Source organism: Callorhinus ursinus, unplaced genomic scaffold (genome assembly GCF_003265705.2).
Source record: "Callorhinus ursinus isolate GAN/ISIS: 27379988/994484 unplaced genomic scaffold, GSC_fseal_2.0 scaffold36, whole genome shotgun sequence".
NCBI lineage: Eukaryota > Metazoa > Chordata > Mammalia > Carnivora > Otariidae > Callorhinus > Callorhinus ursinus.
Window position 1 is genome coordinate 15,999,435 of NW_027397098.1, and position 26,186 is coordinate 16,025,620.

General features: G+C 46.1%; 1 protein-coding gene across 1 annotated transcript in view; it reads left to right on the forward strand.

Annotated features, from left to right (window-relative positions):
- The window catches only part of DIP2C (disco interacting protein 2 homolog C), a 281,152-nt gene that overhangs the window by 234,886 nt on the left and 20,080 nt on the right, over positions 1-26,186 (forward strand). Inside the window, exons 34-35 of the mRNA XM_073879852.1 lie at positions 18,222-18,251; positions 19,686-19,747. Of these exons, the coding sequence (XP_073735953.1) occupies positions 18,222-18,251; positions 19,686-19,747 (92 nt within the window). The remainder of the gene's footprint in view (positions 1-18,221; positions 18,252-19,685; positions 19,748-26,186) is intronic.

Consider the following 26,186-nt stretch of genomic DNA (forward strand, 5'->3'; position numbering starts at 1 on the left):
GCAGGGCCTGGGGACACCCCACGGTCACACACGGCAGTGTCCCTGCAACTCCTGGGGACACCCCATGATCACACACGACAGTGTCCCTGCAGGGCCCGGGGACACCCCACGGTCACACACAGCAATGTCCCTGCTGGGCCTCGGGTCTCCCAAGGCATAAAGTATTTTATGTCAACCTGAGTCAGATTTTACTCTTATTGAACTCATCCTTATACTCAGTAAGGTAGACACTGAGCGTCCAGGGGAGTTTTCAGTGAGTGAGTAAAATATTCCTAGTAAAAACCAGCAGAGTAGGAGGGTAAAGGGTGACTTGGACATAGGAGGTCCAAGTGGGCCTCCCCAGCAGGCAGCATGTCAGCTAGGCCCCAGGAAGCCAGAGGACAGGTACAGAGGCCTTGAAGCAGGGCTGGTCAGTGAATACCTTAGTTTTCTCTTAAACACTGCAAAAGTTACAATGTGTCATGATGGTAGGGAAGGGGCAGGCAGAGCCCGCATTCTGAGCAGAAACCCACGTGTCGTGCTCCCTGTTGTGTTTCTAGGGGGCCTGACCCACAGTAAGTGCCTAACAAGATTTGTTAAATATTCTAAAACTGAATTTTTATGATTGTTTAGAGAAATAAGGGAAATAACCTGAATGGTTCTAAATTTCTTACAGATTGAGTTTTTTTATAAAGGAGTAGTTTAGAAAAATCAGAAAACACAGAGCAGCCAGTAAATACATGATTAAACCCATAATTCCGTCCACCTAGGAATAATCACCATTGACTCCTTGATGTAAAAATATCTAAAACACAAAAAGCTATAATGCTCAGTCCCAAATACTGTACCTATAAATGTTTAAAGGCATTGGAAATTTGAGTTTTCCCTTTGTTGCAGAATTACCAACATAGTGAAATCGGGTAGTGGGCATCCTTGTTTTCAGTTGATGTGTTGTTTTCCCCAAGGATTGTTTGTCCCGGTCACTGAGTGGGCCTGCAGTTTGAGCCACCGTTCTCTAGAGCAGCCCTGTCAGGAAAGGGAAGAGTCTCCACATGTGCATGATGCGTCCTCGCCTAATGGAGGGACGCTGTGCAGACAAGGAGCAGAGCCTTGCCCGTGCAGTCACGGCCGTGTTCCTGGGCTCAGTGTGGCAGGGCCCACGTGCCACTTTCAGAAGGGTTCCCTGGTCTTTGGGGGAAGGCTGAGTTACATGGTGGACAGGTTTTGTGACTGCAGAATACAATGTATCCACTACATGAGATTTTAACGCTACGCGGAGATAAATTAGGGGTTTGTCTTTACTTGGCAAGAATGTTTTCCCTTGATGGCACTCTGAATGTGCCCTCCCGCCCCAAGCATCCCTCCCAACGTGTACGGTTTGATACTATGGGTCATTCTCCACCGTGGAGTCTTGGACGCCTTTATGTTCTTGTACCACGACTCCCGGTGTTCGCAGCCTGAAGTGGACCTCCACCATCCTCACGTGCCACACTCCTGCTCTCCTTCCAGGTCCCTGTGAGTCCTGGGCCTGGAGGTATTTTCCTTGCTTTGAATTCCCGTGGTACTTCATCCCTCACTTCACACTTTCTGCCACTGCTTGCCATTGTTGCTGTAGACATTCATGACCCCCACTCGGGGAAGGACTGTCAGAGAACCCAGGACAGCACCTCCCACAGCTGCGTCCAGCTCATGAACGTACCACAGTTCGTATTCCTTTAGCTGCAGGTACAGCTCAATTTGGAGAAAGCAGGCACACTTTTTTGTTGAGTTCAGCCTCCCGTGGGAAGTAAGTCACAGCAGCAATGAATTTCCTCCCAAATGAGCCCATGGTGTGAATCTCCATCACTTGTAGCTCTTCCTGGTCAGTGAGAATCAAGGCTTTGCTGCCCATTGTTAGCTCAGGTGGCCGGTCCAGGGTCTGCACTTGAGAAAAAAGACATTTACCCTCAAAACAGAAGTATTCTCTGACAAGAGGATTGGGCCATGTGGTTCCAGGTAGCATCTGGTAGGATCTCCCCACAGCTCACTGAGGGTAAGTTGGTTGTTCTGAGATGGAAGAGACTTAACCTCAGAGCAGTTCAGAGGACTTCCCGGTTGACCAAGCAGGGAAGTAGACAGAATCTTCCCTGCTCGTGGACCACATAATGTAAGCAGAGATGACTGTGGACGCAGAGGAACCTGTCTGGTTTTTAGCTGTTTCCTTTTCTCTAGCATTTTAGATCAGACCTGCTATTTTGTACGTCCTACACCGAGCAACCCAAGACCTGGGTCTCTGTGGGTGGGAGGTTGGAGGTGTTCTCCGCTCCGTGGCCGTGGGTGGGAGGAGGTTGGGGGTGTTCTCCGCTCCGTGGCCATGGGTGGGGGGAGGTTGGGGGCGTTCTCCGCTCTGTGGCCGTGGGTGGGAGGTTCGTGGGTGGGAGGTTGGGGGCGTTCTCTGCTCCGTGGCCACGGGTGGGAGGAGGTTGGGGGCGTTCTCTGCTCCGTGGCCGTGGGTGGGGGGAGGTTGGGGGCGTTGTCTGCTCCGTGGCTGTGGGGGGGGGGAGGTTGGGGCGTTCTCCGCTCCGTGGCCGTGGTGGGGAGCATGCTGGAAGGTGTCCTGACAGCTCAGAGCTGTGTGGCTGCTTGCTTCTGCTGTTGCATGAAACCCCGGGGTTAAGAGAAAATCCTGAAAATTGACAAATGCGTCATTGTCCAATGTACAACTGGGCAAGTATAAAAAATCTAAATATGAGATGATCATAAACATAGAAGATTGGGACAGTCATCATTTCTGTGCTGCTGTCGACTGAGCTCTTCTACCTCAGAAGTGGTTTATTTACCCACTTATCATTCTGAAGCGGGAATTGCCACATTAATTATTTCAGTACAGCCCCCTTGAGTTCAGTGTCATAGCTCTGTGGCAAAAGAATGGACTCATAAAATTAACTGTGTGGCTGACTTGAATTTTACATGAAATACTGGCATATTATAGACAACATGCAAGAATGAAATGTAGAAGAAATGTGCCATTTTTTATGCTTAGAAATGACATTTCCCAGAATCTTTAGCCATAAAAATGACTTTAAGACAATTGGGATTTGTTGAATCTATGACAGAAGTAGACATTAGATCAAGTTATGACTTCTGAGTTTAAATGACTTTAACATAAATTTCCATTAGTGCTGTTAAGAAGTGTCATGTGTTTATTAACCTCTGTTGAAAAAGACATTGCCTACAACCACAATTACTCTTTTCAGAAGTGTAAGCTGAAAGGTCTTCGGTTATACTCGATTAAGAAATTTAGCTCATTGTAACAGAAAAATGAGCATCCTCCTCACCAGCAGAAGGAAGGAGGGAATATGAGGTCTTCTCTTTTCTAAAACTTTTAAGTCACCTTAGCAGAAACTTTGATCTTTATGATATTTTTAAAAAATACTGATTAATTTATCTGGGAGGAAAGTTTATCATAAGTAGCTGTGTGGAATTAAATCAATAATAACAGGTATAGCCAACCTTAAATCTTAAAACTCACACAATGAAAGAGAAATACAGCCACCCTGATAAGGAGAAGTGAAGTCATTGATTGTTGGAAAGAAAAAAAGCCAGGAAGCTCAGAGGCTGATATAAATCTTAAGTAATTCTCAAAAGAAAATTGATAGGTATAATACTTTCATGAATTTGAGCTCTCATTTTCCCCCTCCACTGCTTTTAGATGGGGGAAAGTGACAGTAAATGAGGTGTTGTTGGGGGTTTATATGCTCCCAGGAATGAGTCACATTCAGCCGAAACCCGCACACCCTTTCTGCTGATACGTGTTGTCCCAGAGAATGAAAATTAACATTGGCGATCATGGGACCCGCATCTCAGTCACCCAGTACCCTAGTCCACATTTCTGATTTGTAAGCGGCAGAAACCTTCCTTGGCAATCTGAATGAAAAGGAATTTATTAAGATGCCATGGGTGGCTCTCAGAGGCATCTGGGGCACTGGAACCTGGTTTAGGATGGCGCACCCAGGAATAGCTCGTGCCGCGGTGCCGTTCGTGGGAGGACGCTGGTGTTTGGGAGTCGTACCGCGACCAGCTGGTGCTTGTGCTGCAGGTTTGCCGCCGCCGCAGGCGGGAGCGCACACGCTGTCCGGTGCCACGGATGGATGCAGGTACCTGGCGGGCTTGGTTACCTGCCCACATGCTGGTGTGCGGCAGAGCGGGAGGAGGGCGGCGGTTAGCTTTAGTCACCACACAGGGGCTTTGTATCCAGCACAGCTCCAAAAGTAGAGTTCCCCAAATACAGAAAAGGGGTTCAGATGCTTGGTGACCAAAAAGGGGTGACGGATGGCGACTTCAGCCCATCTCTTTGGCTGTCCAAATCAACACACACTCTGTCCCATTCTTACACATCACCCCCCCCCAAAAAAACCTATCATAACACAGCTTTCGCACTTAGAACCGAAAACACACCTGCCTTCTGTCCAAAAAAGAAACGAGCTCAAGCCTCTGCCGTTACTGTGGTTGCTGCTGGGTGGTGGACATTCCCTCATGCTAGCTTGTCAGCTGTGGACTAGGCTGTAAAGTTCACCGCCAGGGACAGATGGGCTCTGTAAACTGTGGGACAAAGGCAGAGAAGACGCGTTCTTGCACCCGTCTGTATGGCATTACTGGGTGTGTGCTAGGCGTGGGGGGGTTACCACAGTGAACAGACTTGGTGTTGGATCTACTGGTTCCTGGGCGTGTCTTCCCATTCTGGAGCTTTGGGAATAACAGGAAGAGCCTAGGGTCCTAGGAGACCATGATGAGCTGGGCACCTGAGGCTGAACACCACAGGCTTCACAGGCAAGGGGTCACTTTGGTGTGGGTTGATCCTTTATCAGCTGCAGGAATTTCCTGGGTTTGAGTTGGTGCCTTGAATGAAGAACATGGGCATCTGAGCTTCTCATTGGTCCTTCAACTTGAGCAGCGCTCACAGACACAGCTGCCTTGCCTCAGTCTGCATGCGTTCACACTGCTCCCTGACCTGAAGCCCTCAGTGGCACTTTGTCTTGAAGGGCTGAGTGGGCAGCCTGGGCCTGCGATCAGTATGGCCTCTCTCTGCAGGACCCAGCTCTGCTGGTGCAGCTCAGCAGAAGCGGGCGACACGGGAGTGAGCAAAGAGGCAGGCTCCTTTTCTGCACATAGGTTTGCTGACCTTTGTGAAAGTCAGTTAATTAACCAATTTGTCAGGACATGGCATGGACTGCCATGGTCCACTCCAGCATACGAGCTGGATTTTCACTGCCTTTGGCTCCTACCAAACCCACTAATTAATTTCAGACCTTCTTATTTCCCTGACAATCTGTTACTGCAACCCCTCCTGATACTAGTTTCTAAATCAGTTGAGATGCTTCAGACAAACCACAGAGACCAGCTCTGTTTGATGTTAGCAAAAAGTATATTTTTATATAACGAATTCTGGACTTCCATTTTTTATTAGGCTGCGTAAGTCACAAGAGACTGTTGTTCCAACCCTAACCATTAAAACAACCTGGTTAATATACAAGTCACAGTTTTTTTAAGATCTGTCAGAGAGCTGAAGATTAACGGAAGTCTCAGGGAACTGAAGTCACCTGTGGAGAGAAGATGCCCCTATTTTCATCCCTGGCAGAGAAGCAGCAGGGGGAACTTACCGTAGAGACCAACCAAACCCTGAGTGCACTGATGCGGCACGCAGTGCGGGAGAGTGGGTGAAAATCCCAAGGAGCACAGCTCAGTCACTCTGCATCCCTGCACCAGCCTGTCTGCAGGTCTCCACTGTCCAGAGGGGAGAGTGCAGAAGCCGGCAGCAGGGCAGGAGAGCCGAGAGAATCATCTGAGGTTCTTTAGGTCTCTAGTAAATGCACAGTAACCAGCATCTGAAGCCTTGGTGGCGGGGGGGGGGGGGGGGGGGGGCCTGAGAAACCATGTCCCCTCAGGGACAGTGGGCCTTCAGTGGGTGGAAGGCAGAGGTACTGAGGGATGAGCAGAGAGCAGGAATGCTGAGCAGCCCCCTCTGGGCAGCCGCAGACAACTGGATACACTCCCCTTGCGCTCCAAAGACAGAGGTGGGACAAGAGGGCTGAGCACGTGTGTCGCAGCCCCCTGGGCCTTCACCAAGTGCAGCACCTTTGCCTCCTGAGGCTGGGCATTGGCTGCAGGATGGGGAAGGCTGGGGTGAGGCTGGAGAGATGGAGAACCACCTTGTCAGGTAAAAAGCTGGTGCCAGAGTCTCGTCCTGCCCACAGCCATGAAGCCAGCATTGACTGGCATCTCAGGGGAGCTGTTAGAGAGCCCAGGCCACCTACACAAGGCACAGATCGCTGAGACACCCAAACAAGGCCAGAGAAGGAGGTCCCCTTTCTGGGAGTGCATGCTTTTTACTTCAGCCTCCACTGGTCTCTAAAACACAGTGCTTGCTTTACAGTAAAAAACTAAAAGACATGCACAGATGAAATACATGGGCACAAGAAGAATGTGGAAGTAGTCCGTAGAGTAGACACGCTGGAATTACCAGAAACTCTGAGAGAACTAGGGTACATACGTTAAAGGGTGCAGTTGAAGAGGTATGCGCCTTGCACAAAGAGGTGGGGATGTCATGGAAAGACAAAAAGTACAAAAAAGAACCAAATGGAAATGCTAGAAATGAAAACTGCAGACATAGAAGATTCTTCGTGGTTCCCCGTAGCAGACTGGATGCAGATGGAGAGGCCCCGTGAGCGGACTTCAGGTCCCATCAGTAGAAGCTCTGCAAACGGAAACACCAGGAGAGAAGGGAAGAATGTGAAGTGGAACAGTATGTGAGATCTCTGGGGTGATACCAAGTTGTCTGCCGTACGTGTAGTAGGATCCCAGAAGGGGAGGGTGGGGTACTGAGACAGAGAACCGTTTGAAGACATAGTGGTGAGGACCGATGAGAGGTGTCAGCCTACAGACTCAGCATCTCTGTGAGCTCGAGGCAGAGTAAATAAAAATAAACCTAGTTGAATCCTTCTCAAAATGCTGAAAGCCAAGTTAGAGATGGTCTTCAAGCAGCTACAAAAATAAAGATACGGTGTATAGAGGAGAACAATAAAAATGACAGAAACAACAGAAGTCAGAACACAGTGGAGTGATCCATGCAAAGTGCTAAAAGAATTGCTTATCCAGCAAAAATACCCTGCGGGAAGACAATAGCAGGTATTTGTAGACAGGGCAACGCTGAGAGACTCCGTCAGCAACAGACATGCACTCCAAGAAAGGCTGAACTGCTCGGGTGGAGAGAAGAAAGCACACAAGGCAGGTCGGCAGGCCAGATCTGTAGGAAGAAGCACAGAATGCTAGAAAAGGTCAATACAAGGAAACATTTGAAAATTTTTCTATCAATGTATAGATATGTAAATATTTTAAATTTCTTTAAAGACCATTATTCAAAGCACAAAAAAAGACAATTGAGGTATTTGTAGCATGAGTAGAAGTGGCACATGAGGGGACAAACCCCAGGGCAGACAAGGAGGTGGGTGGAAATATGCTACCCTTTATGCTCATAAAGCACATTATGTGAAGGTGATAATTGTGATAAATTATGATATGAGAATTGTGATAAATTATGCAAATTTTAATCTCTACATCAACCACTAAAAAAAAAAAAGGTCAATTGAGATAAAATACTATACCCAAAATATTCTGTTTGCAGGGAGGTGGGCGGGAAAAAGAAAGAAACAAAAACAAAAGGGACAAATAAACAGCCAATCATATCAACAATTACATTAAAAGTAAACAGGCAGTTAAAAGGCAGAGATTGTCAAGTTAAAAAGAGTCAACTGTGTGTAAAGGTTACAAGAAGCCTAAACTATGAGGGTATTGACAAGTTGAAAGTAGACACAAAGCAGCAGAAGATGACTGGTGTGCCGTATTAATAACAGACATGTTAGAGGTAAAGGTTACTGAAAGTGAAGGTGTCCATTGAATGATGATTAAAGGGTCAGTTCACCAGTAAAACATAAAAATCCTAAGTGCATATGCACCTAAAAACTGAGTTTCAAAATACATGAAGCAAAACTGACAGAATTCAAAAGGAAAAAAGACAAATTCATAGTCATAGTTGGAGACTTTAACATCTCTCTCCCAGTAAATGATAAAATAAGTAAGAAAAAAAATCAGCATATAGAAGATTTTAACACTGTCACCTAACTTGATGTAACTGACATTTAAGAACACCATACTTGGGGTGCCTGGGTGGCTCAGCCGTTAAGCTTCTGCCTTCGGCTCAGGTCATGGTCCCAGGGTCCTGGGATCGAGCCCTGCATCGGGCTCCCTGCTCAGCGGGAGGCCTGCTTCCCCCTCTCCCTCTACTATTCCCCCTGCTTGTGCTCTCTTGCTCTCTCTCTCAAATAAATAAATAAAATCTTTAAAAAAAAAAGGGGGACCTAATCTGATAGGATTTGTGTCCTTACAAGGAGGGAAATCAGGGTTGCACTCTCCATGCACACACAGTGAGGAAAAGCCATGTGAACACACAGCAAGAAGGCGACTATCAGCAAGCCCAGAAGAGAGCACTCACCAGAACCCAACTGTGCTGGTTCCTTGGTCTCAGACTTCTAGCTTCTGGAACCATGAGGAAATAAATTTCTGTTAAGGCACACAGTCTATGGCATTTTGTGATGGCAGCCCAAGCAGACTCAGACACATATGTAGAGCTGACATTTTTGTCAAACATGAAAAATTCCCAGGAAAGACTATAAAACAATTTTCAATGAATATTAAATGACCACAATCACACAGTATATTCTGTGATGTAATTAAACTAGTAATAACAGAAAGATGGCCAGAAAATCCCTAAATATTTGGAAATTAACACACTTCTGAATAACTCATATATAAAAGAGGAAATCATGAGGAAGATGAGAAAATATTTTAAAAGGATTGTTAATGAAAACACAGCATGTCACGTTTTGTTGGTTGCACCTAAAGTAGTGCTCAGCAGTAAATGTTTGTATTAGGAAAGAGAAGAGTGTAAAATCTATTTTAACTTCCACCTCAAAAAAATCTAGGAAAAAGCAAAAAACTCAAGCCCAAAGTTGGAGAAAATAAAAATAAATGTGGAAGTGAGTTAAATAGAAAATAGACAATGGAAGACTCGCTACAGTGAAAAGTTGATTCTTTATAAAAATTAATAAATTTGGTAAACTAGCAATACTGATCAATAAGAGAGAGGCAGACTAATGATACCATGCTAGCAGGGAATGGGACAATTTTTGAAGCCTCATGCATCACTGTTGGGGATGCGGGGCAGCACAGCAACTTTGGAGAACAGTTTGTGAGCTTCCTGTACTATTGAACATGACTTGCCATATGACCCAGCACTTCTCTCCTGGGTGTTCACCCAAGAGAAGTGAAAATGTACATCCTCCCAGGGGCCAACACACAAATGTGTCCAGCAGCTTCATTCATAATCACCAAGAACTGGAGACAGCTACATATCCATTACCTGAGAATGGACAGGTTGTACTCCATTCATGCAGCAATGTGCTATTCAGTAGTGGCAGGTATAGACTGCTCCTGCAGGGAACAGCATGACTGGACCTCAGGAATCATCTTCTGGATGAGGGAAGCCAAACACAGAGGTCTGCATACTATATGAGTTTATTTGTATGATATCCTGGATAAGGCAAAACTGTAGGTACAACAATCAGATTAGTGTTGCCAGGTGCTGAGGCCCAGGGGAGGGGATTGACTGCAAAGAGGCAGGAGGGGACTTTTGGGATGATAAAGATTTTCTTTGTCCTGATTGTGATGGTGGTTACATTGACTATACATTTGTCAAAGTCAATCAACCTGTAAACTTAAGGATGAATTTTATTGCATGCACATTACACCTAATACATCTGAGAGATAGGAGTGATGGAGAGAGGGAAAAAATTTACATGTAATAGGGCCAGGGTCGTCTTCTGTTGGCCAAGATGGAGTAACAGGGACCAGATATATCCTCTTCCCTGAAACAAATAAAGAATGGTCAAATTCATGAAGCATGACCCTAGATGTCAAGTGACAAAGAAGGAAGAGCCCTGAGAGAAGCAAGTTTAGCCCTGTGATTTCTCTAGGTTACTGCAGCCTGGTGAGCTCTTTGAGTGGAGGAGATGGAGCTGAGTCTGAGGAGATAAAAGGTGGCTAAAGTTCACAGAACAGGGTGCTACAGAGGAAAGAGACACATAGAGCTCTGGGGATGCCCGGAGGACCCTCCTCAAGTGTTTGTAGAGCATCCTTCTCAAGTAATCTTCTGAACACCAGTCAGCATCAATTCATGTTAGAAAACTACTCAGAGCCACACAAAGAACCAACCAAAAGGGCTGGAGTGAATACTGCTTGTTCCCAGCAGCCAGACTGAAAATCTCATAATTCATGAGGTACTGCTCAGGTCCCACCTAACAGATATTAAAAGCAAGTACCAGGAAGATCAAGATCTTTCCAAGTAATTTGATGTAGAACAAAGCTCAAGAATATTTACAGGAATAGAAAAATATCCAGCACCCAGCAAGGTCAAATTTACAATGTCTGACATACTATCAAAAATTACCAGGCATACCAAGAAACAAATATCCACAATGAGGAGAAATATCAGTCAATCAAAACTGAACTAATGCAGATGTTAAATTTATAGTCAAGGATACTAAATGATTTATTTTAACTATATTCCAGATATTCAAAAAGTTAAGAAGAAACGTGGAATGTTAGAGGGGAAAAAAACAAATTGAACTTCTAGAAATGAAAACTACAATATTTGTGATGAAAACTACAGTGATGAAATTGATGGCAGAAGAAAATATTGGTGAACTTGAAGACATAGCAATAGAAACTTTGCAAAATAAAATATAGAAAAAATTTTAATGGTAAGAGCATCACTGAATTGTGGGGAACTTCAGATGACTTAATATACAGGTGCTTGGAGTCCCCAAAACAGAGGAAGAAGGGATAGAGGTCCAGAAAAAATACATGTAGAACTATTTTAAATTTGATGAAACTATAAACCCACAAATCTCAAAGCTTGGCTACCTCCAACATAACCTGAAGGAAACTGCTTAAGTTGCTCAAAACCAGTGATACAGGGAATATCTTAAAAGCAGCCAGATGAAAAAGAAGTCAAATTATATACAGAGGAACAAAGATAGGGATCATTTCATGTTCCTTATCAGAAACTGATGTGAGAAATAAGACAGTAGAGGACATCTTTAAGTACTGAAAGAAAAGAGTTGTCAGCCTAGAATTTTACACTCAGTGGAAATATCTTTCAAGAGCACAGGCTATATAAAGACTTTTTTAGCCATAACAAACAAAAAAAAGCTGAGAATTTACTATCAGCATATCCACACAGGAAGAAATACTAATGGAAATCCTTTAGGCAGAAGAGAAATGATACCAGATTGAAATCTGGATCTACACAATGAATGAGAACTGGCAATGGCAGCTGCCTAGGTGAACATGTAAGACCTTTAGCACTTTTTAAATCTCTTTACAAGATTATTGATGGCTTAGACAAAAATGGTATTGTAGCGTGGGGTTTATAATGTGTAGAAGTCAACAGTATGAAAACTGCCCAGAGGTTGGGAGGGGAGAGATGGAAATAGATTATCACAAGGTGTATATGTCATACAAAAAGTAGTATAATACCACGTGCAGGTAGGCTGTGAAAAAGATGTACGCTAAAAACCTGAACATAACCACAGATTTGTTTCCTTTAAGTAGCTTATAAACTAATAAGCCAGCAAGGGAGATAAAACGGACCTATGAAACAATACTAAATACAGAAGTCTGAAAAGAGGGGCGAAAATACAGGTAGGATGAATTTTTAAAAAGATATTTAAACATAACCACATCAGTAATACATACATAACCACATTCAATACATATAAATGATCTAAACACCCCAAGTAAGATGCAGAGATCATGAGATTGGATTTTTTAAAAGCAAAACCTAACTATACGTTCCCTATGACAAACTCATTTTAAACATAAAGACACAAATAGATTGAGTATAAGGACAGAAAAATTGTACCATACTAATCTTAACAGAGAGCTGAAGTGGCTATATGAATATCAAGCAATAGTAATTTCAGAACAAAGAATACTACCAGGGATGAAGAAGGTCATATGAAAGAAATTGAATCCTTATCCAAAATCTTCACAGGAGAGAAAAAGAAAACCTCTAGGCCCAGATGATTTCACTCGGAAAATGCCAATCCTGCAAAAACTTGTTCAGAAAATAGAGGAAAAAGGAACATGATCCAACATGTGTTATGAAGTGGATGTAACCTGGATACCAGTATCTGACAAAAATTCCCGGAAACTAAAAATCTAGGCTAATATCCCATGTGAAAAAGATCCCAAACAAAATACTAGTATATTGAATGCAGCAACACATAAAAAGAGTAGTGAATCACAACCAAACATATTTAGCTAGGAATGCAGAGTTGCTTCACCATTTAAAATCTATCAGTCAAATTTACTATATTATAACAGAATGAAGGAGAAAATAATATGATTGTATGATGTATCAATAGATGTAAGAAACCCCTCGTTCATGGGATAACTAGGAAAACATGGGAGCTTCTTCAATCTGAGAAAAAACATATACAAAAAGCTGGAACCTCATTCTCAGGGGTCCACTTTGAGAGCTTTTCCCCTAAAATCAGGAACATCAGCATTGTATTGAAGTCCTAGCCAATGTGGTAAGACATAAAAAGTGCAAATACTGGAAATAGAGAAGTAAAACTTGCTATTTGCAGACTTCCCAATAGTGCACATAAAAACTCCCATGGAACTAAAACCACAATTACTGATATGTAAAGTTAGGAATAGTACAAAATAAAAAGTTTATACATAGGGTCCCTGGCTGGCTCAGTTGGTTAAGCATCTGCCTTCGGCTCAGGTCATGATCTCAGGGTCCTGGGATTGAGCCCCCTGCATCAGGAGTCTGCTTCTCCCTCTGCCTCTGTATTCTCTCTCTCTCTCTCTCTCTCAAATGAATAAATAAAATCTTTAAAAAAAAGTTTATATATAAAAAATTGTATTCCTATGCACCCCTGTACTTATGGCAGCATTATTTACAATAGTTGGAATACGGAAACAGCCCAAGTGTCCATCAATAGATGAATAAAGAAGGTGTGTGTGTATAAGGAATATTGCTCCACTATAAAAAAGCATGAAATCTTGCCATTTGCAACAATGTGGACAGAGTTAGAGTGTACTATGCTAAGTGAAATAAGTCAGAGAAAGACCAATTCCATATGATTTCACTCATGTGTGGAATTTAAGAAAGAAAACAAACAAAAAAGAGACAAACCAAAACACAGACTCCTAAATATAAAGAACAAACTGATGGTTACCATAGGGGAGGTGGGGGTGAGTGTGAGGGTGAGTGAAGGGGATTGAGAGCACACTTATCATGATGTGCATTGAGTAATACACAGAAGTGTTGAATCACCATATTGTACACCTGAAACTAATATAACACTATATGTTAACTATACTGGATTTAAAATATAAGTACTGTATGGTGACTAACATAACATAATAAAAAAGAAAAAAAGAGTAAATAATATTTCCATAGAGTACTGATGAACAACCAGAAAATGAAATTTTTTAAATGCCATTTACCATACTATCCAAAAACTTCAAGTACTTAAGAATGACAGATGCACTTAAAGGTGTACACCAAAATCACAAAATATTGCTGAAAGAAATGAAATCCTAATAAATGAATGGATGTGTCATAGTCATGGAGTGGATGAGTCAGCATTTTTTTAAAGATTTATTTATTTATTTATTTGAGAGACCAGGAGTGGGGGGTGGGGAGGGACAGAAGGAGAGGGAGAAGCTGACTCCCCGCGGAGCAGGGAGCCCAACACGGGGCTCGGTCCCAGGACCCTGAGATCATGACCTGAGCTAAAGGCAGACACTCAACCAATGGGTCAATATTTTTAAGATGACTTTTTTCCCCCCAAAACTGATCAGTCCCAGCTAAGTCTAAGAAGGCTTGTCCTGAGGAAATTGAAAAAATGGTTCTAAAGTTGTTATGGAATTGCAAAAAAGAATAAACAGTCTTGAAAAAGAACAGTGTTGAAGGACTTAGGTACCTGATTTTGAAACTCCCTGTAAAGCTGTGGTAATCAAGACAATGTGACATTGGCATCCAGAGAGACCAACAGAGGAAAGCAAAACCACAAAAACAAAGCAAACCTGGGGGAAAAAATGAATCCAAAAATAGACCCCATGTCACCAACTCCATTGAGTAGGGAAAGAAAAGGTTTTTTGACAAATGTTTTGCAATGACTGAAGATTTAGATGGGTATAAGTAGCCTCAATCCCTTCCTCGAAGTATACACGAAAATCTGTTCTAGGTGGATCATGGACCTGAATGTCTGTGATGTGAGTTTTAGAATAAAGCTTCCAGGAAATACTGCAAAGATGGTCTTCGTTACTTGGGATATGCAAAGATTTCTTAGGGCACGAAAAAGCACTAAGCATAAAAGGAAAACATGATAAACTGGACTTCATCAAAATTAAAATTAATATGTTTAAGAAAATTGATAGAAAAAATACAGACTGGGAAGATATATTTATAATAACATATCTGACACATCCGCAAAAGACTTGAATATACACTTCACAGAAGGAGACCTAGAAAGGACCAAGAAGTGCATAAAATGTGCTCAGCATCTTTAGTTATCAGGAAAATGCTGATGAATCACATGGCATACTTGCGTAGGCAGCACATAGCCCACAGTGAGGACAATATAGAACAGGTAAGCACAGCTCCGGCAGGGTGACCTGCAGATTTGGGAAGCATTCCATGTTCTGTGCAGTTCCTGAAGGTGCTTCCTCCCTTTGCTGATTAGCTCCCCAAAAATGAATCAAAGCACAACATGTGGTACTCCATTGAAACCGTGATTTTCACTTCAAAAAAAAAAAAAATACAGTGCTTGCATGTCTCACCTCCTAGAATAATTAAGATCGACAAGGCTGACAGTACTAAATGGTGATGAAGATGTGGAGCAGCTAGAACCCTTAATCACTGCAAGTTTGGGGACAGATTTAACAGTTTCCTATAAAGTTCAATGCATGTCCGCCCTGTGAGCCAGCATGTCAGAGTATGTACCTGAAAGAAAACCTGCCTACAAACTTCTTTGTACAAGCTTTGTCATGATAGCCCCAAACTGGAGACAACCCAGGTGTCCCACAGCAGCAGGATGGAAGAGTACCTGATGACGTGTTCATACAGCAGAACACTTCCCAGAACATAGAGGGGCGAGCTGCTGCCGCAAACATCATGCGTGGATTCCAGAATCATCGTGTTCAGTGAAAGCCAACACAGGAGAATACATGCTGTGTTATTTTATATGAAGTCTGATAATAGGTTAATCTGTGGTGTTAGAAATCACAAAGTGGTAGCCTTTTGGGGTCGGAGGTGAAGGAGTTTTTATATGCTATTTGGGGTGGTAGTCACATGGGTGTATATGATTGTCCAAATTCATGTAACCAAATGTGAAAATCTGTGCATTTTGTTGTCTGTAAATTATACCTCAGTTAAAATGGTGAAAAGATCATGGTTGATACACAGATCTGCTAGGAGCACCAAAGAACCTGGCTTGAGTCCTGCAGGCAAGACCAATGCTCCGCGTTCAACTGCCAGCGTGGCCAGTGATGAGCCTGTGCTGCGCCCAGAGTCTGCTTTGTGCTCCCCATAATCTGCCCCGGGGGACGCTGCCTCCCCTGACCCCGGTTTATGGATAATTCCCTCAACTCCTCCAACACCCAGCACGTAGATATGCCCAACATCAGTACTTTGGGCATTGTGGCTTTATTGCACACATTTCTACTCGGGAATTTGTTACGTAAGCTTACGGTGCTATGTGCTGAGGTGTTGGATTTTCTCTGCTGTGTTTAGGATGTGAGTCTATATTTTCAGCTGAGATTTAAATATAGCTTATGTGATCAAGAAGTGTTTAATGCCTAACTGACAGTACTTTTATACCAAAGAAAAAATGATTTTTAGTATGAATATATCCATATGCAACATATTTATTGCACAGCTGAACTTTAGAGTGAATCCTTTCTTTTTATTAATATAACCTGAAATTTCAAACATGCTCTTTCATTTCTGAATAAGCTCCAGTTGGAATGAGTGAATTTTCTTTCCTGCTGGTCCCTTTTGCAAATATTTGATGATCTTTAAATACTCGGGGGAACTTTTATGCATTAGGGATCTCCTTATTTAAAGAAACTCCAGCTTACATTCTTTGTCAAAGTAAATTTTGTTCAAGTGAGGAAGTTTTGTTAAATACACAGTCCCTCATATGTATCTTGAAATCTCAATTTTTTTGTACCTTAAGATTTTTAAAGTTGGAAACAACTATATATTAACTCTTTACCTCCTCCTTCGTGTATCCCTTATTAATGATGCACAGACAGATTTTGCTCCAGATGCTGAGTTGTCCCTTCCCTGAGCCTACAAGTTGGGAAATTTATTCCTGGTCATACGTATTTTTCTCTGACATAATGCCTTGAGCCATCACAGCAAAATCTGAATTAATTTACAGAAAACATGGGCTTATTTTGCTCCATTAATATTTGGAATGTTTGGGATTCAAGGAGTCATGAAGGGAATTATTGAAAACCTTGCATTCAGCTTGAATAGGTCCAGTAAAAGTCCCGTGTACTTTAAGTGCAGACGCCTTTCCCGAGCCTGTTCCTTCTTGTCCTGCTGCAGCTCCGCGCCAAGAAAGCCACTGCCTGGTTGCCACTGTGAAGGCAGCGACAGGGGCATGGAAGCCTCATTCTAGATCTGGAGCAGTGCTGTTATTAAAGGCTCCATTCCCCATTGAGCGGTGCTAGCGTCTCCCTCTGGCGTTGGGTGTCACCACCTGGAAACCCAGCTGACAACTTGATATTGTGGCGGTCCTTGCTGGACCGCAACTGTCCCTCATCCAGGGCCCTGGAGAGCGCTTCTGGGAGGATTTGAATCCGTCCCTTGCTCTTCCCCACGTGCTCCAGGGACCTGACTCCAGGTGCTTTCTGGAGTGTTTCTGCTGCGCCGACGTCAGTAATTTAAGAGGGGTGGCCGTGGACCCCCAAAACCACGGAAGGTGAGAACCAGGGGGAAGTGTCTTTGTGAGACTGACATGAGGCCCGAGCTCATGAGGGGCAGGTCCCTGCTGGTGTGCGGGGCTGACGGGTGCGTGCTCCAGACGGAGAGCTCTCTGTTCACGTGCGGGGCTGACATGGGGGTGGGGTGCGTGCTCGGGAGGGGCAGGTCCCTGCTCACACAGCTGACCTGGACTGAGTGCAAGCCCGGGGCTCAGTTCCTTCATGCTTCATATGTACTTGGGCATCTTCTCTTGTAGGTTCTTTTGTGGAGGAGCAGGGCTAGGCGTCCTGATTTTAGATATGAACGCATCCAGGCTCTCCTTCATGACCGTCATCAGAGCCTTGGAACTACAGTTGACCTCGAGCAATGCGGGGCTTAGGGGCGCCAACCCCCACCCAGTGGAAAATCCACGTAGAAAGAATTTCTGACTCCCCAGAAACTTTACTAATAGCCCACTGTTGACCAGGTGCCTTAGTGATGACTTCACACCTATTTTGTGTGTTTATGTATTATTTACTGCATTCTTGCAGTAACGTGAACTAGACAAACAAAAACATCATTGAGAAAATCAAAGGGAAGAGAAAATCCATTTACATTACAGCCCTGGTTTCTCAGAAACAGTCCGCAGGTAAGCGGACCTGCCTGGTTTAAAGTCATGCCACTGAAGGAGCAAGTGAATTTCAATGAGGGAACGTTCAACAGTTTCGCTATAAAATTCATACTCCCTACTTCCCTCAGAAAAGAAAAGAAGCTGCAAGTATCATACACTTAAACTGCCGGGTGATACCATCAACCTTGTGTATTAAGGAGGTGACTCGGGTCTGTGTGTCCAAGGTCGTCATCTGTTGCCCTCTTCCATTGCTCTGTGGGTTTGTTGACATCTAGGATTTTTTGTTTTTTGTTTTTAGTCTTTAATGGTACAGTGATTGATTTTAACAATTTCCATATTTGACATTGTTTTTGATCTTCTTTTTACTTTGTTCCCTGCTTTTTGCATTCTCCTCCCTACCCTCCCTCTTCCTCATCCCATTTTAATTGTTGGGTTGTTTTGTTTGCGTGTCTGTGTGTCGCTTATTTGTGGTTCTGTTGGTCTGGTGTTCTCTCCTTTCTTCTTGCCCCGCCCCTGCTGCTGTAGCCCCACAGGCTGTGGAAGCTCGCTGAGCAGGTAGGGGATCTTCCTCTTCATCCACACCAGTGCCCCCCACTCACCACCGTCTCATCAGCTTCCAGCACTGGGCCACACTAGAAGTTGAGTGCGGAGCCTGGCTGGGGTGCGGGCCACGGTCGGAGGACTGGCGCCCAGCACAACGCGCTCTCTCAGACGTCTTCGAACGTCACACGCTCACGACAAACACTTCCATTATGCACAGTCAGTGGTTTCTCTGCTAGTTTGGGGTCCTGTCTGTTTGACTTCACTTCCCACATTTGGTGACCTGTTTTCTGATTTGTTTACTTTTTAATTGGCCTTCTGTGGTTATGTGTTTTGCATTACTCAGAACATCATACCAGTTCTCCACTCAGCACTAGTCTGTAACGTGGCTCCTTGAGTATCCCCAGGTTGGAGAGAATGTTCTTTGCGTAATACGGGGTGGGGTGTAAGCTTCCACACAGAGGCTGACGGCACGTGCTATCCTCTGTCATGGTAAGAGACCAGTGACCAGGAGTGTTGAGTAGTGCAGCCTGATTTAAGGAAGGTGTCTTTATCTTATTCTTTTATAATACAAGGTTAAGATTCTCTCCTGAAGAATTTTAGCATAGTTCTTAAATAAATTGTGAGGGGCTCTCTCCATTTTTGGAAATTTGTTTGGGCTCCATCTTTTTCTACCCAAGGTATCACATGGCCTTCCCAAGAAATAGAGCTAGAAGTTTTGGTTTATAACGTAGGTTTAATTGCATTGCTCTTACGTGGAGGGAAATCACTGGTCAGAAGTCAAGCCAGCACGTTTTGAAGGGATTTGTGGTGCCAAGACCAGGTCTCTGCACCCCTGTGTTCGGTAGCTGAGTCACAGGGTGCTCCCAGGCTGACTGCACTCTTGACAAACATACCACCTCCCTGACCTGAGTCACATTACAAAAATAACCTCCCTCGGCTGGAGGGAAGCAAAGACAGAGGCAGAGCTAAAAGGAACGAGATAATTATCTCATCTCTTCCTTTTCGAGCTGTCAGTCAAGTCCCGTGTTCTGCTTCAGTATCTTGACCTCTAAAAACACGCCTTTTGGAATGCATGTAGCAGGGACTCCTCAGCAAACGATGCCTCCTATCCTTGACAACCTGCTAGCCAGACATCTTCACAGTTTCAGCCTTTGTTTATCTGGCAAGACGTGTGGCATGCCTCTTTTCTTTCTTATCTTTGTAAATATGATTGACAGTCAAGCCATGTGAGAATCCGGCATAATCCTACTAAGATGCTCCTTTCAGAACTGAGGTTATCAAACTAGAAACTAACAGGTATCTTGGAGAGAGGTGTGGGTTTAGTGCTTTTTAGGTTTTGTTTAGTTTGAGATTTTACCACAGAAATTCTCACTAACTGGTAGGAAGCGCAGACCCAGATGCCTCCCACACAAACTTGAGTTAACTGCGCTGTGTCCTTGCTTGCAGGGGACCTCGGGACCTGACCCAACCACCGTCTATGTTGATATGCGAGCTCTGAGACATGACAGGTACGGTGCGCTTGTGGGTTTGTTTCCTGGTTGCCCAGCGTGCGGGGCTGTCTAGCGAGGGAAGGAGCGTAGTGTCTGCCCGCTGGAAGCGCTGTTGCCGGGGGGTCAAGCAGGAGAGCTGCACCAGTTGGCTTGAACCGTGACCTCTCTCCACCTGTTTGGTTCCCAGTGGGGCTGTCCACTTTGACGTAAGCAAAGACTGTTGCAGAGTGCGCAGGGGTGACCGGAGTTGCTTCTGTAACAGTCTGGCCAGAAGCCTGTGGTTCTTTCCATCACTATTTTAACTGGGCACCGTGTTGCACCTTTTAAAGCTACCAGCACTCTGCCCACATTTCTTTTTGTTTTTTTAAGATTTTATTTATTCATTTGATAGACAGCTAGAGAGGGAACACAAGCAGGGGGAGTGGCAGAGGAAAAGAGAAGCAGGCTTCCCCCGGAGCAGGGAGCCCGATGCGGTCTGCCCACATTTCTTTATGGGAATTGGAATTTTGTGTAAAGGTGTTTCCGTGAAAAATTAAAACAAGAGTGAAGTTACCTTCTGTGCAGCTTCCCAAGCAGCCTTGAGCAAGAATGAAAGGTGAGCATTTGTCAGTTTTCCTCAAGCAGGAGAAGAACGTGGAGGTGTAAGCAAGATGAGAACCTTTCGAGGAATTTCTGCCCCGGCCAGGAGGACCTACCAAAAAGCCTGTGGTTCCCCACCGAGTAGACTGTTTCTGTCTGGTCACTATGGAGATGCCCACTCGTTGTTGTTTATGTGATGAGACACGGGAGCATGGACCCTGATACAGGTGTGTCCGGAAATGACTAGCAGGTGCTTGACGAATGCATTTCAACGGCCAGATACTGTGGGTCTCCTCCTCTGCTCACCTGCTGACGTGGGTCATCATGCTGTTCAGCGAGGGGAGAAGAGTTAGTGGCCACAGTTAGTGGATGGGGGAAACTCGCCCAGCTGAGCGGGTGGCCTAGCGTGTTCCTGGATGACACCGAATCCTGCGTGCGTTGGGGAGCGGGGCTGGGGAGGCCGGGGAGTACCACCCCCGACTCACACAGGGCATTCCCAGCAGGGCTCTCAGGCCCCATGGACGTCGGGCCATGTCTGATGAGCGCAGTTTGGGGAGTAGTACGGCTGGAGTCCCAGGGATGGAGGGGCAGGGGTGCAGCTAAAAATGTCCTATAGCACGTGGGACAGCCCCACACAGATGATTGAAATGCAGTGTGCTCAGCCTGAGAGGCTCGCCTGCATCCCCCTGTGTCCCACTGGAGCCCGCCTGGTCTCTGGGGGCCTCGTTTTAGACTTTGCTGTGGAAGGGGAATCAAGGTTAGAGCCCTGGGCTGGACACCCGTGCGGGAGGCCGAGGACAGACAAGACCACGCAACCCCCGCACCTTGCCAGCTCCCCACCGCACAGTCCCTGTAGATCATGTTCACGACTCAGAAATCTGGCTTTGAAGAGTTCAAGTAGCTTGTTCCAAGGGCATCGACACTTCCAAATGGTGACTTCTAGGCTTTAGAACAAATCTGCTTTACTCTCTACGGAAGCTACTTGGAAATGTTATTATATTATACCTTTTATACCTTCAAAAGATGAGCAGGAGCTCCCCCAGGAATGCCTGTTTGGGTAGCATTCATGCAGTTCCGTCTGTGGCCTGGCCCCAAACTCGGGACGAGCAAGCGCCATGAGAGCACGTGGACGAACGCGGACCCTTTGACTGGGACAAGCAGCCGACTACACGACCAGCCGCCCGAGCGGCCTGGGCCATGCGTGGCGTCACGAGCGGCCTGGAGCGTCAGGGATGTGGTCGGACGGAGGGGACAGAGGGGCTGAACAGAAAGCGTCAGTAGTACTTTCTACGGTGCCTGTGACCGACCCTGCGGAGGTGTTGGTTGGCAGATCTTCCTGCGGAGAGCACGCGACGTGGGAAAGGCAAGTGTGCGGCAGAGTGGTCCGAGCTCGGGGAGGAGCCGGGGCCTGAGATGCAGTGCGTGCTCCTGGTGATTTGCTCGTTCTCCCATCTCCAAAGTCCTTAAAACCTTTTAAGTGACGCTTTTGTCCCTGCTTTGTGCTCTCTGACAAGGCCATTTGGGGTGGAAGTAGAAGTACCTGGGGAGCTGGAAGCTGCTATCAGTCACACATCTTCACAGTTTCAGCCGTGTCATGGCCGACACTGGTGGCCACAATACTGGCCACGTCGGCAAGTGTCGGAGGGACCCAGCGAGCTGCCCCCACGCAGCACACGCAGAACCCCACGTCCGCCCTGGCCGGGCCTCTCCGAAGAAAGCCTTCCGCGTGGTGCCTGAGCCCCCCTGCCCGTCTGGCCACCCCCCTGCAGGCCGGTCACGCTGTGGCGTCCTCACTCCCCTCGGGCAGAGCGAGGGTGGGGCCGGGAGCTGAGGGGAGTGCCTCCTCTGTCAGTGTTTGACTGAAACCGAAGCAACCCTGGGCATGGCATAACCGCTCCTGCCGTGTGGTCTGTCCCCAGAGCTCCAGCAGCCGGGAGCCCGCGCTCCCATGTTCTCCGTGTCCTCCAGTGCCTTCACCACCTGTAGTAGACCTTCCCGGCCAGGTCGGGCTGGGTGGCTGGCGGATATGCTGATCACGCCTGCTTTTCTGCAGCAGAAAACCTCCCTGGTGCTTCCCCCTCGCCTGGGAGGCCCCTGCCTCTGGAAGCTGGAGCTCCCACCCCCTCCTCGAGCTGGGGGTCGTGCCCCCGGGGCCTCGCCACTGTCCACAACACCCCTAGTCTGCACAATCCCCTGCTTTCAAGCCCGTTCCGTTCAATACCATCCACCCTGCACATTCCCTAGAGAAAATATCACCCAGCTTGAAATCTCCAGCCTCACTTCTGACCTTTGTCAGCACGTAACCAGAAGTGTCCTAGCTGATGTGACGGAGAGGCTGTGGGGTCCAGCTGATCAGAGTTCAAATCTGGGCCGGCTCTGTGACCTCAGCCTCCCTGCGCTCAGGATGGGCGTGGTACAGCCACCCTCCGAGGGCCCTGGAGGTGCTGTGGGGGCCTCGGGGTTGAAGCTGTCCCTCCCACGGCACCAGGGTGACCCGGGAGCAAGAGGGAGCTCGCCTGGCTCCAGGTCCCAGCAGAGGTGCAGGTGAAACAGGAGAGCCTTTGTAAATACTGACCCTCTCTCTTGTCACTATTTGTGGGGAAAAAAAAAATGGGGCCGTTGTGCTAATCTCAGACGTATGGAGAGTCAGTGATGATTAATCACTTGTTGCTTTGGTACATTCACTAGGAGCCCCAGAGCACCTGCTTAATTATGATCTAATTAACTTGAAGAGAGTTAACTTGTCCGTGTGTACGTGCAGTTTCCCTAGAGAGCGACTGTGCGTGCTCACATGCACACGTGGAACAGGTGACGGAGGAGAGCCACATTGTGGAAGCCTGCGATCAAATAGTTACCCAAATTGATTTGATTTCTACTTGACTTTCTTTCTGTTTTTCTAACACCGCCTTGTCTTCTGTGACCCACAGTGTTTGGGATTTGGTCCTCTGCGTTTATAGCAGGTCACTGTGGAGAACATTTCTGCCTCACATCACAAGGGACTGACTCCTGATGCTGGAGTAGACTTAGTCTCACTGTGCACAAGAGGGAAATGATGAAATGGTTTGGGGACTACTTGAAAGTGTTACTTTTTAAAATACTCTTTCTAATACGTTCGTTTAAGATGAATTCATGGTCTGTCCATCTCTTCCAATTGCATCTTTCCTTAAGCACTTGGATTTTGCAGACTTGAGATAGGAAAGAAGAAAAATTTTCAGCATTTAAAGAAATAGTTTTAGGAGTTAAGTCTTATGGACACAATGTTAGCATAAAGCTTTCCCTAGCTTCCTTACTCCTCCTAACTTGAGGTGCTAAGTCTCCAGAAAGCAGGGATAGTCCGTTAAGTCCTGGTCAGTGGTTAACCGAGTATTGAGACCCAGAGAGAAGTGAGCACAGAGTAGACGTGCGTTGGTAGACTTGTGATCTAGTCTACGGCAAGAGGGGGGCCAGATGAACACAGAACAGCTGAAAAGCGACCCTGCTCTTGGTTGGCTCCCGGTGTGCACGTGATTGGCATGAGGGTCTTAGGAGAACCTGACGTGGAGCTCGCACTTATTACTGAATCTCTGATTTCCGGTCACATAGTCCTCCACAGCCACCTGGGAGGTGTGTGGGGCACCTAAGTTGCGCAGGCCCTTTGTGGACCGAGCTGACCCCAGGGGTTCTGGATGCCGTGAGCATCATAGTTTCCCTGACGTTCCATGAGGCACAGGACCCACTGTTCCTGGGTTCCGTTCAGCTGAGCCCGAGCGCACCCTGCCTGTCCGGTGGGGATAGGAGTACCTACCTTGTGGAAGCATCGTGATGATTCACTAACGTAATACATCTAAACAATGTATTGCTTCTATAGATACATACATTATATATATAGTTATAGATTTGCTTTTCCATCTGTTATATTTGCTCTCCTCCCTTATGTCTGTGTCTGGCTGTCCACAGATGTGCACACGTGCTTCTAGTTCATTGTTTGGCCACCTTAATCGCGGCTACGTAATCGAAGTTGAAGAGATCAGGGTTGTAGTGTGGGTTTTATGCATTCCTTAAATGGTGCTTAAGGAGTGTACTTGAAAATCGGATGAGTTTATCGATGGAGAAAACTGAGTAAAAAGAAAGAGTTCATATTTTGCAACGTGGTTATTTTGGGGTGAATTTCCAGCCTCCATCTTCCCTGCAAGGCCAAAATCTTCCCTGGAATTGGTAGCTTCCATAAAAAGACATGATTCCTTTTACTCTGTTCTCTCACCTTTAGAACGCAGCCCAGCATATCAGCCTGTCAAAGTCTCCAGAGCTGGCTGTGTGGGTGGGGAGCCCCGAAGCCATGTCTGAGAGGCCCTGGCTGGGTGCGGGAGGCAGGCCCAGGCTCCCAGCCCCATTCCAAGGACATTTCGGGAGCTGGGAGAAGCAAGCTCTTCCCTTGATTTCTTCTGTGCTTTTCCCCCATCCAGCATCAACATCCCTTAGAGACCATACACCTTTCAAACCCATCACCTGTTTCTGATCTTTGCACCTCATTCTGACACCTGCTGTCCTGTCAAGAGATCCCTAGAGAAGTAAGAGCCGCAGAGGCGCTGATGCGGGCACCGGTCACAGCTCTGCCACCAGCTGGCTGTGTGACCTCAGACCACGTCATTGAGCCTCTCAGCCCGGCCCTCACTCGTTTCAGGCCCCCCCCTTCCCCACCTGGTTCTGAATGCTTGGGGGATGTATCTGAGTCCCCTTCCCAATTCAAACATTTGTGGAGTTTTGACTAAGTGTTCCTTCCTTTTCTAGAACATTTGAGGCTCTACTGAGAAATTGTTCTGTGGTCTCTTCTCAGTAAAGATCAAATTTAAATAAATAAGAATAAAAACGTATTGACTGGATAGTTTTTGCCCCACTGGTTTATTCATTAAATCTTATCGCAAAGACCTCTACCAAATCCTCTAAATTGGAGCTGCAGATAAACTACAGGACAGCCAGTTGAATTTGAGTTTCAGATACAAGAGGCATCATTTTCCTAGTGCAAGTATGTCCCAAATATGCGTGGGTAAATGTGCACTTTAAAAAGTACTAGTGTTGATCTGAAATTCACATTTAACCAAGCATCTTGTATTTTCATTTGCGACATCTGGGCCCCCTTCCCTAAAATCAGACGCTCGCTGTGTTCTCACGGCCACCACGTTATGAGTGAGGCGTGTTCTCTGACAGTAGAGCGATCTGGTTCATGCCCCATGTGTTCCCTGGGGGAAGGCTCCCTCTGCAGATTGCCGCCTCATACATTGATTATACATTGATCTTTCCAGAGGAAGGTGGACACGGTCCCTGATTTCTTGTCCTGACATGTGCGCACATGGCCAGAGCAACATGAGCCCTTCCCGGCACGCTGTGCAGGAAATCCAATCCTGCTGGCTTTGGGGGGTTCTGCAGTGTCTCATGTGGGGTCAGGACTCAGGCCCCGAGAAGGAGAAGGGGTTCAGCAGCTCCCCCGCCGTGGGCTGGTGGCATCAGCCAGACGGAGTGCCTGTTCTGCCTGCGCACCTGCTCCCTCCGACCAGCTGCGCGGTTGGAAAGGCTGTCCCATCATCTTCTTGTTCTCTCTTCCCTCCTCATTCTGGTGTTGTGCACACACACGTCGCGGTTTTGAATGAAGCGGCCCAGAGTGTGATTGGGTGGGTACAGAGAGAAGAGGACAGCACAAGTCTGTGAGGACCCTCTTCCAGCTGGTCAGCACATTTCAGCTTCTCTTTCTGTGTCCTGGTGACTTACTCTGTTCCCGCCGTTAACAGAATCACCACCACAAAACCCTACGAATGCCATTTGATTATAGGGTCTTAGCAAAGCCAAGGGCAGCCAGCTAATTCTTGCCCATGTGGCTGTCATACCCAGCCATCATTAGAAAGTG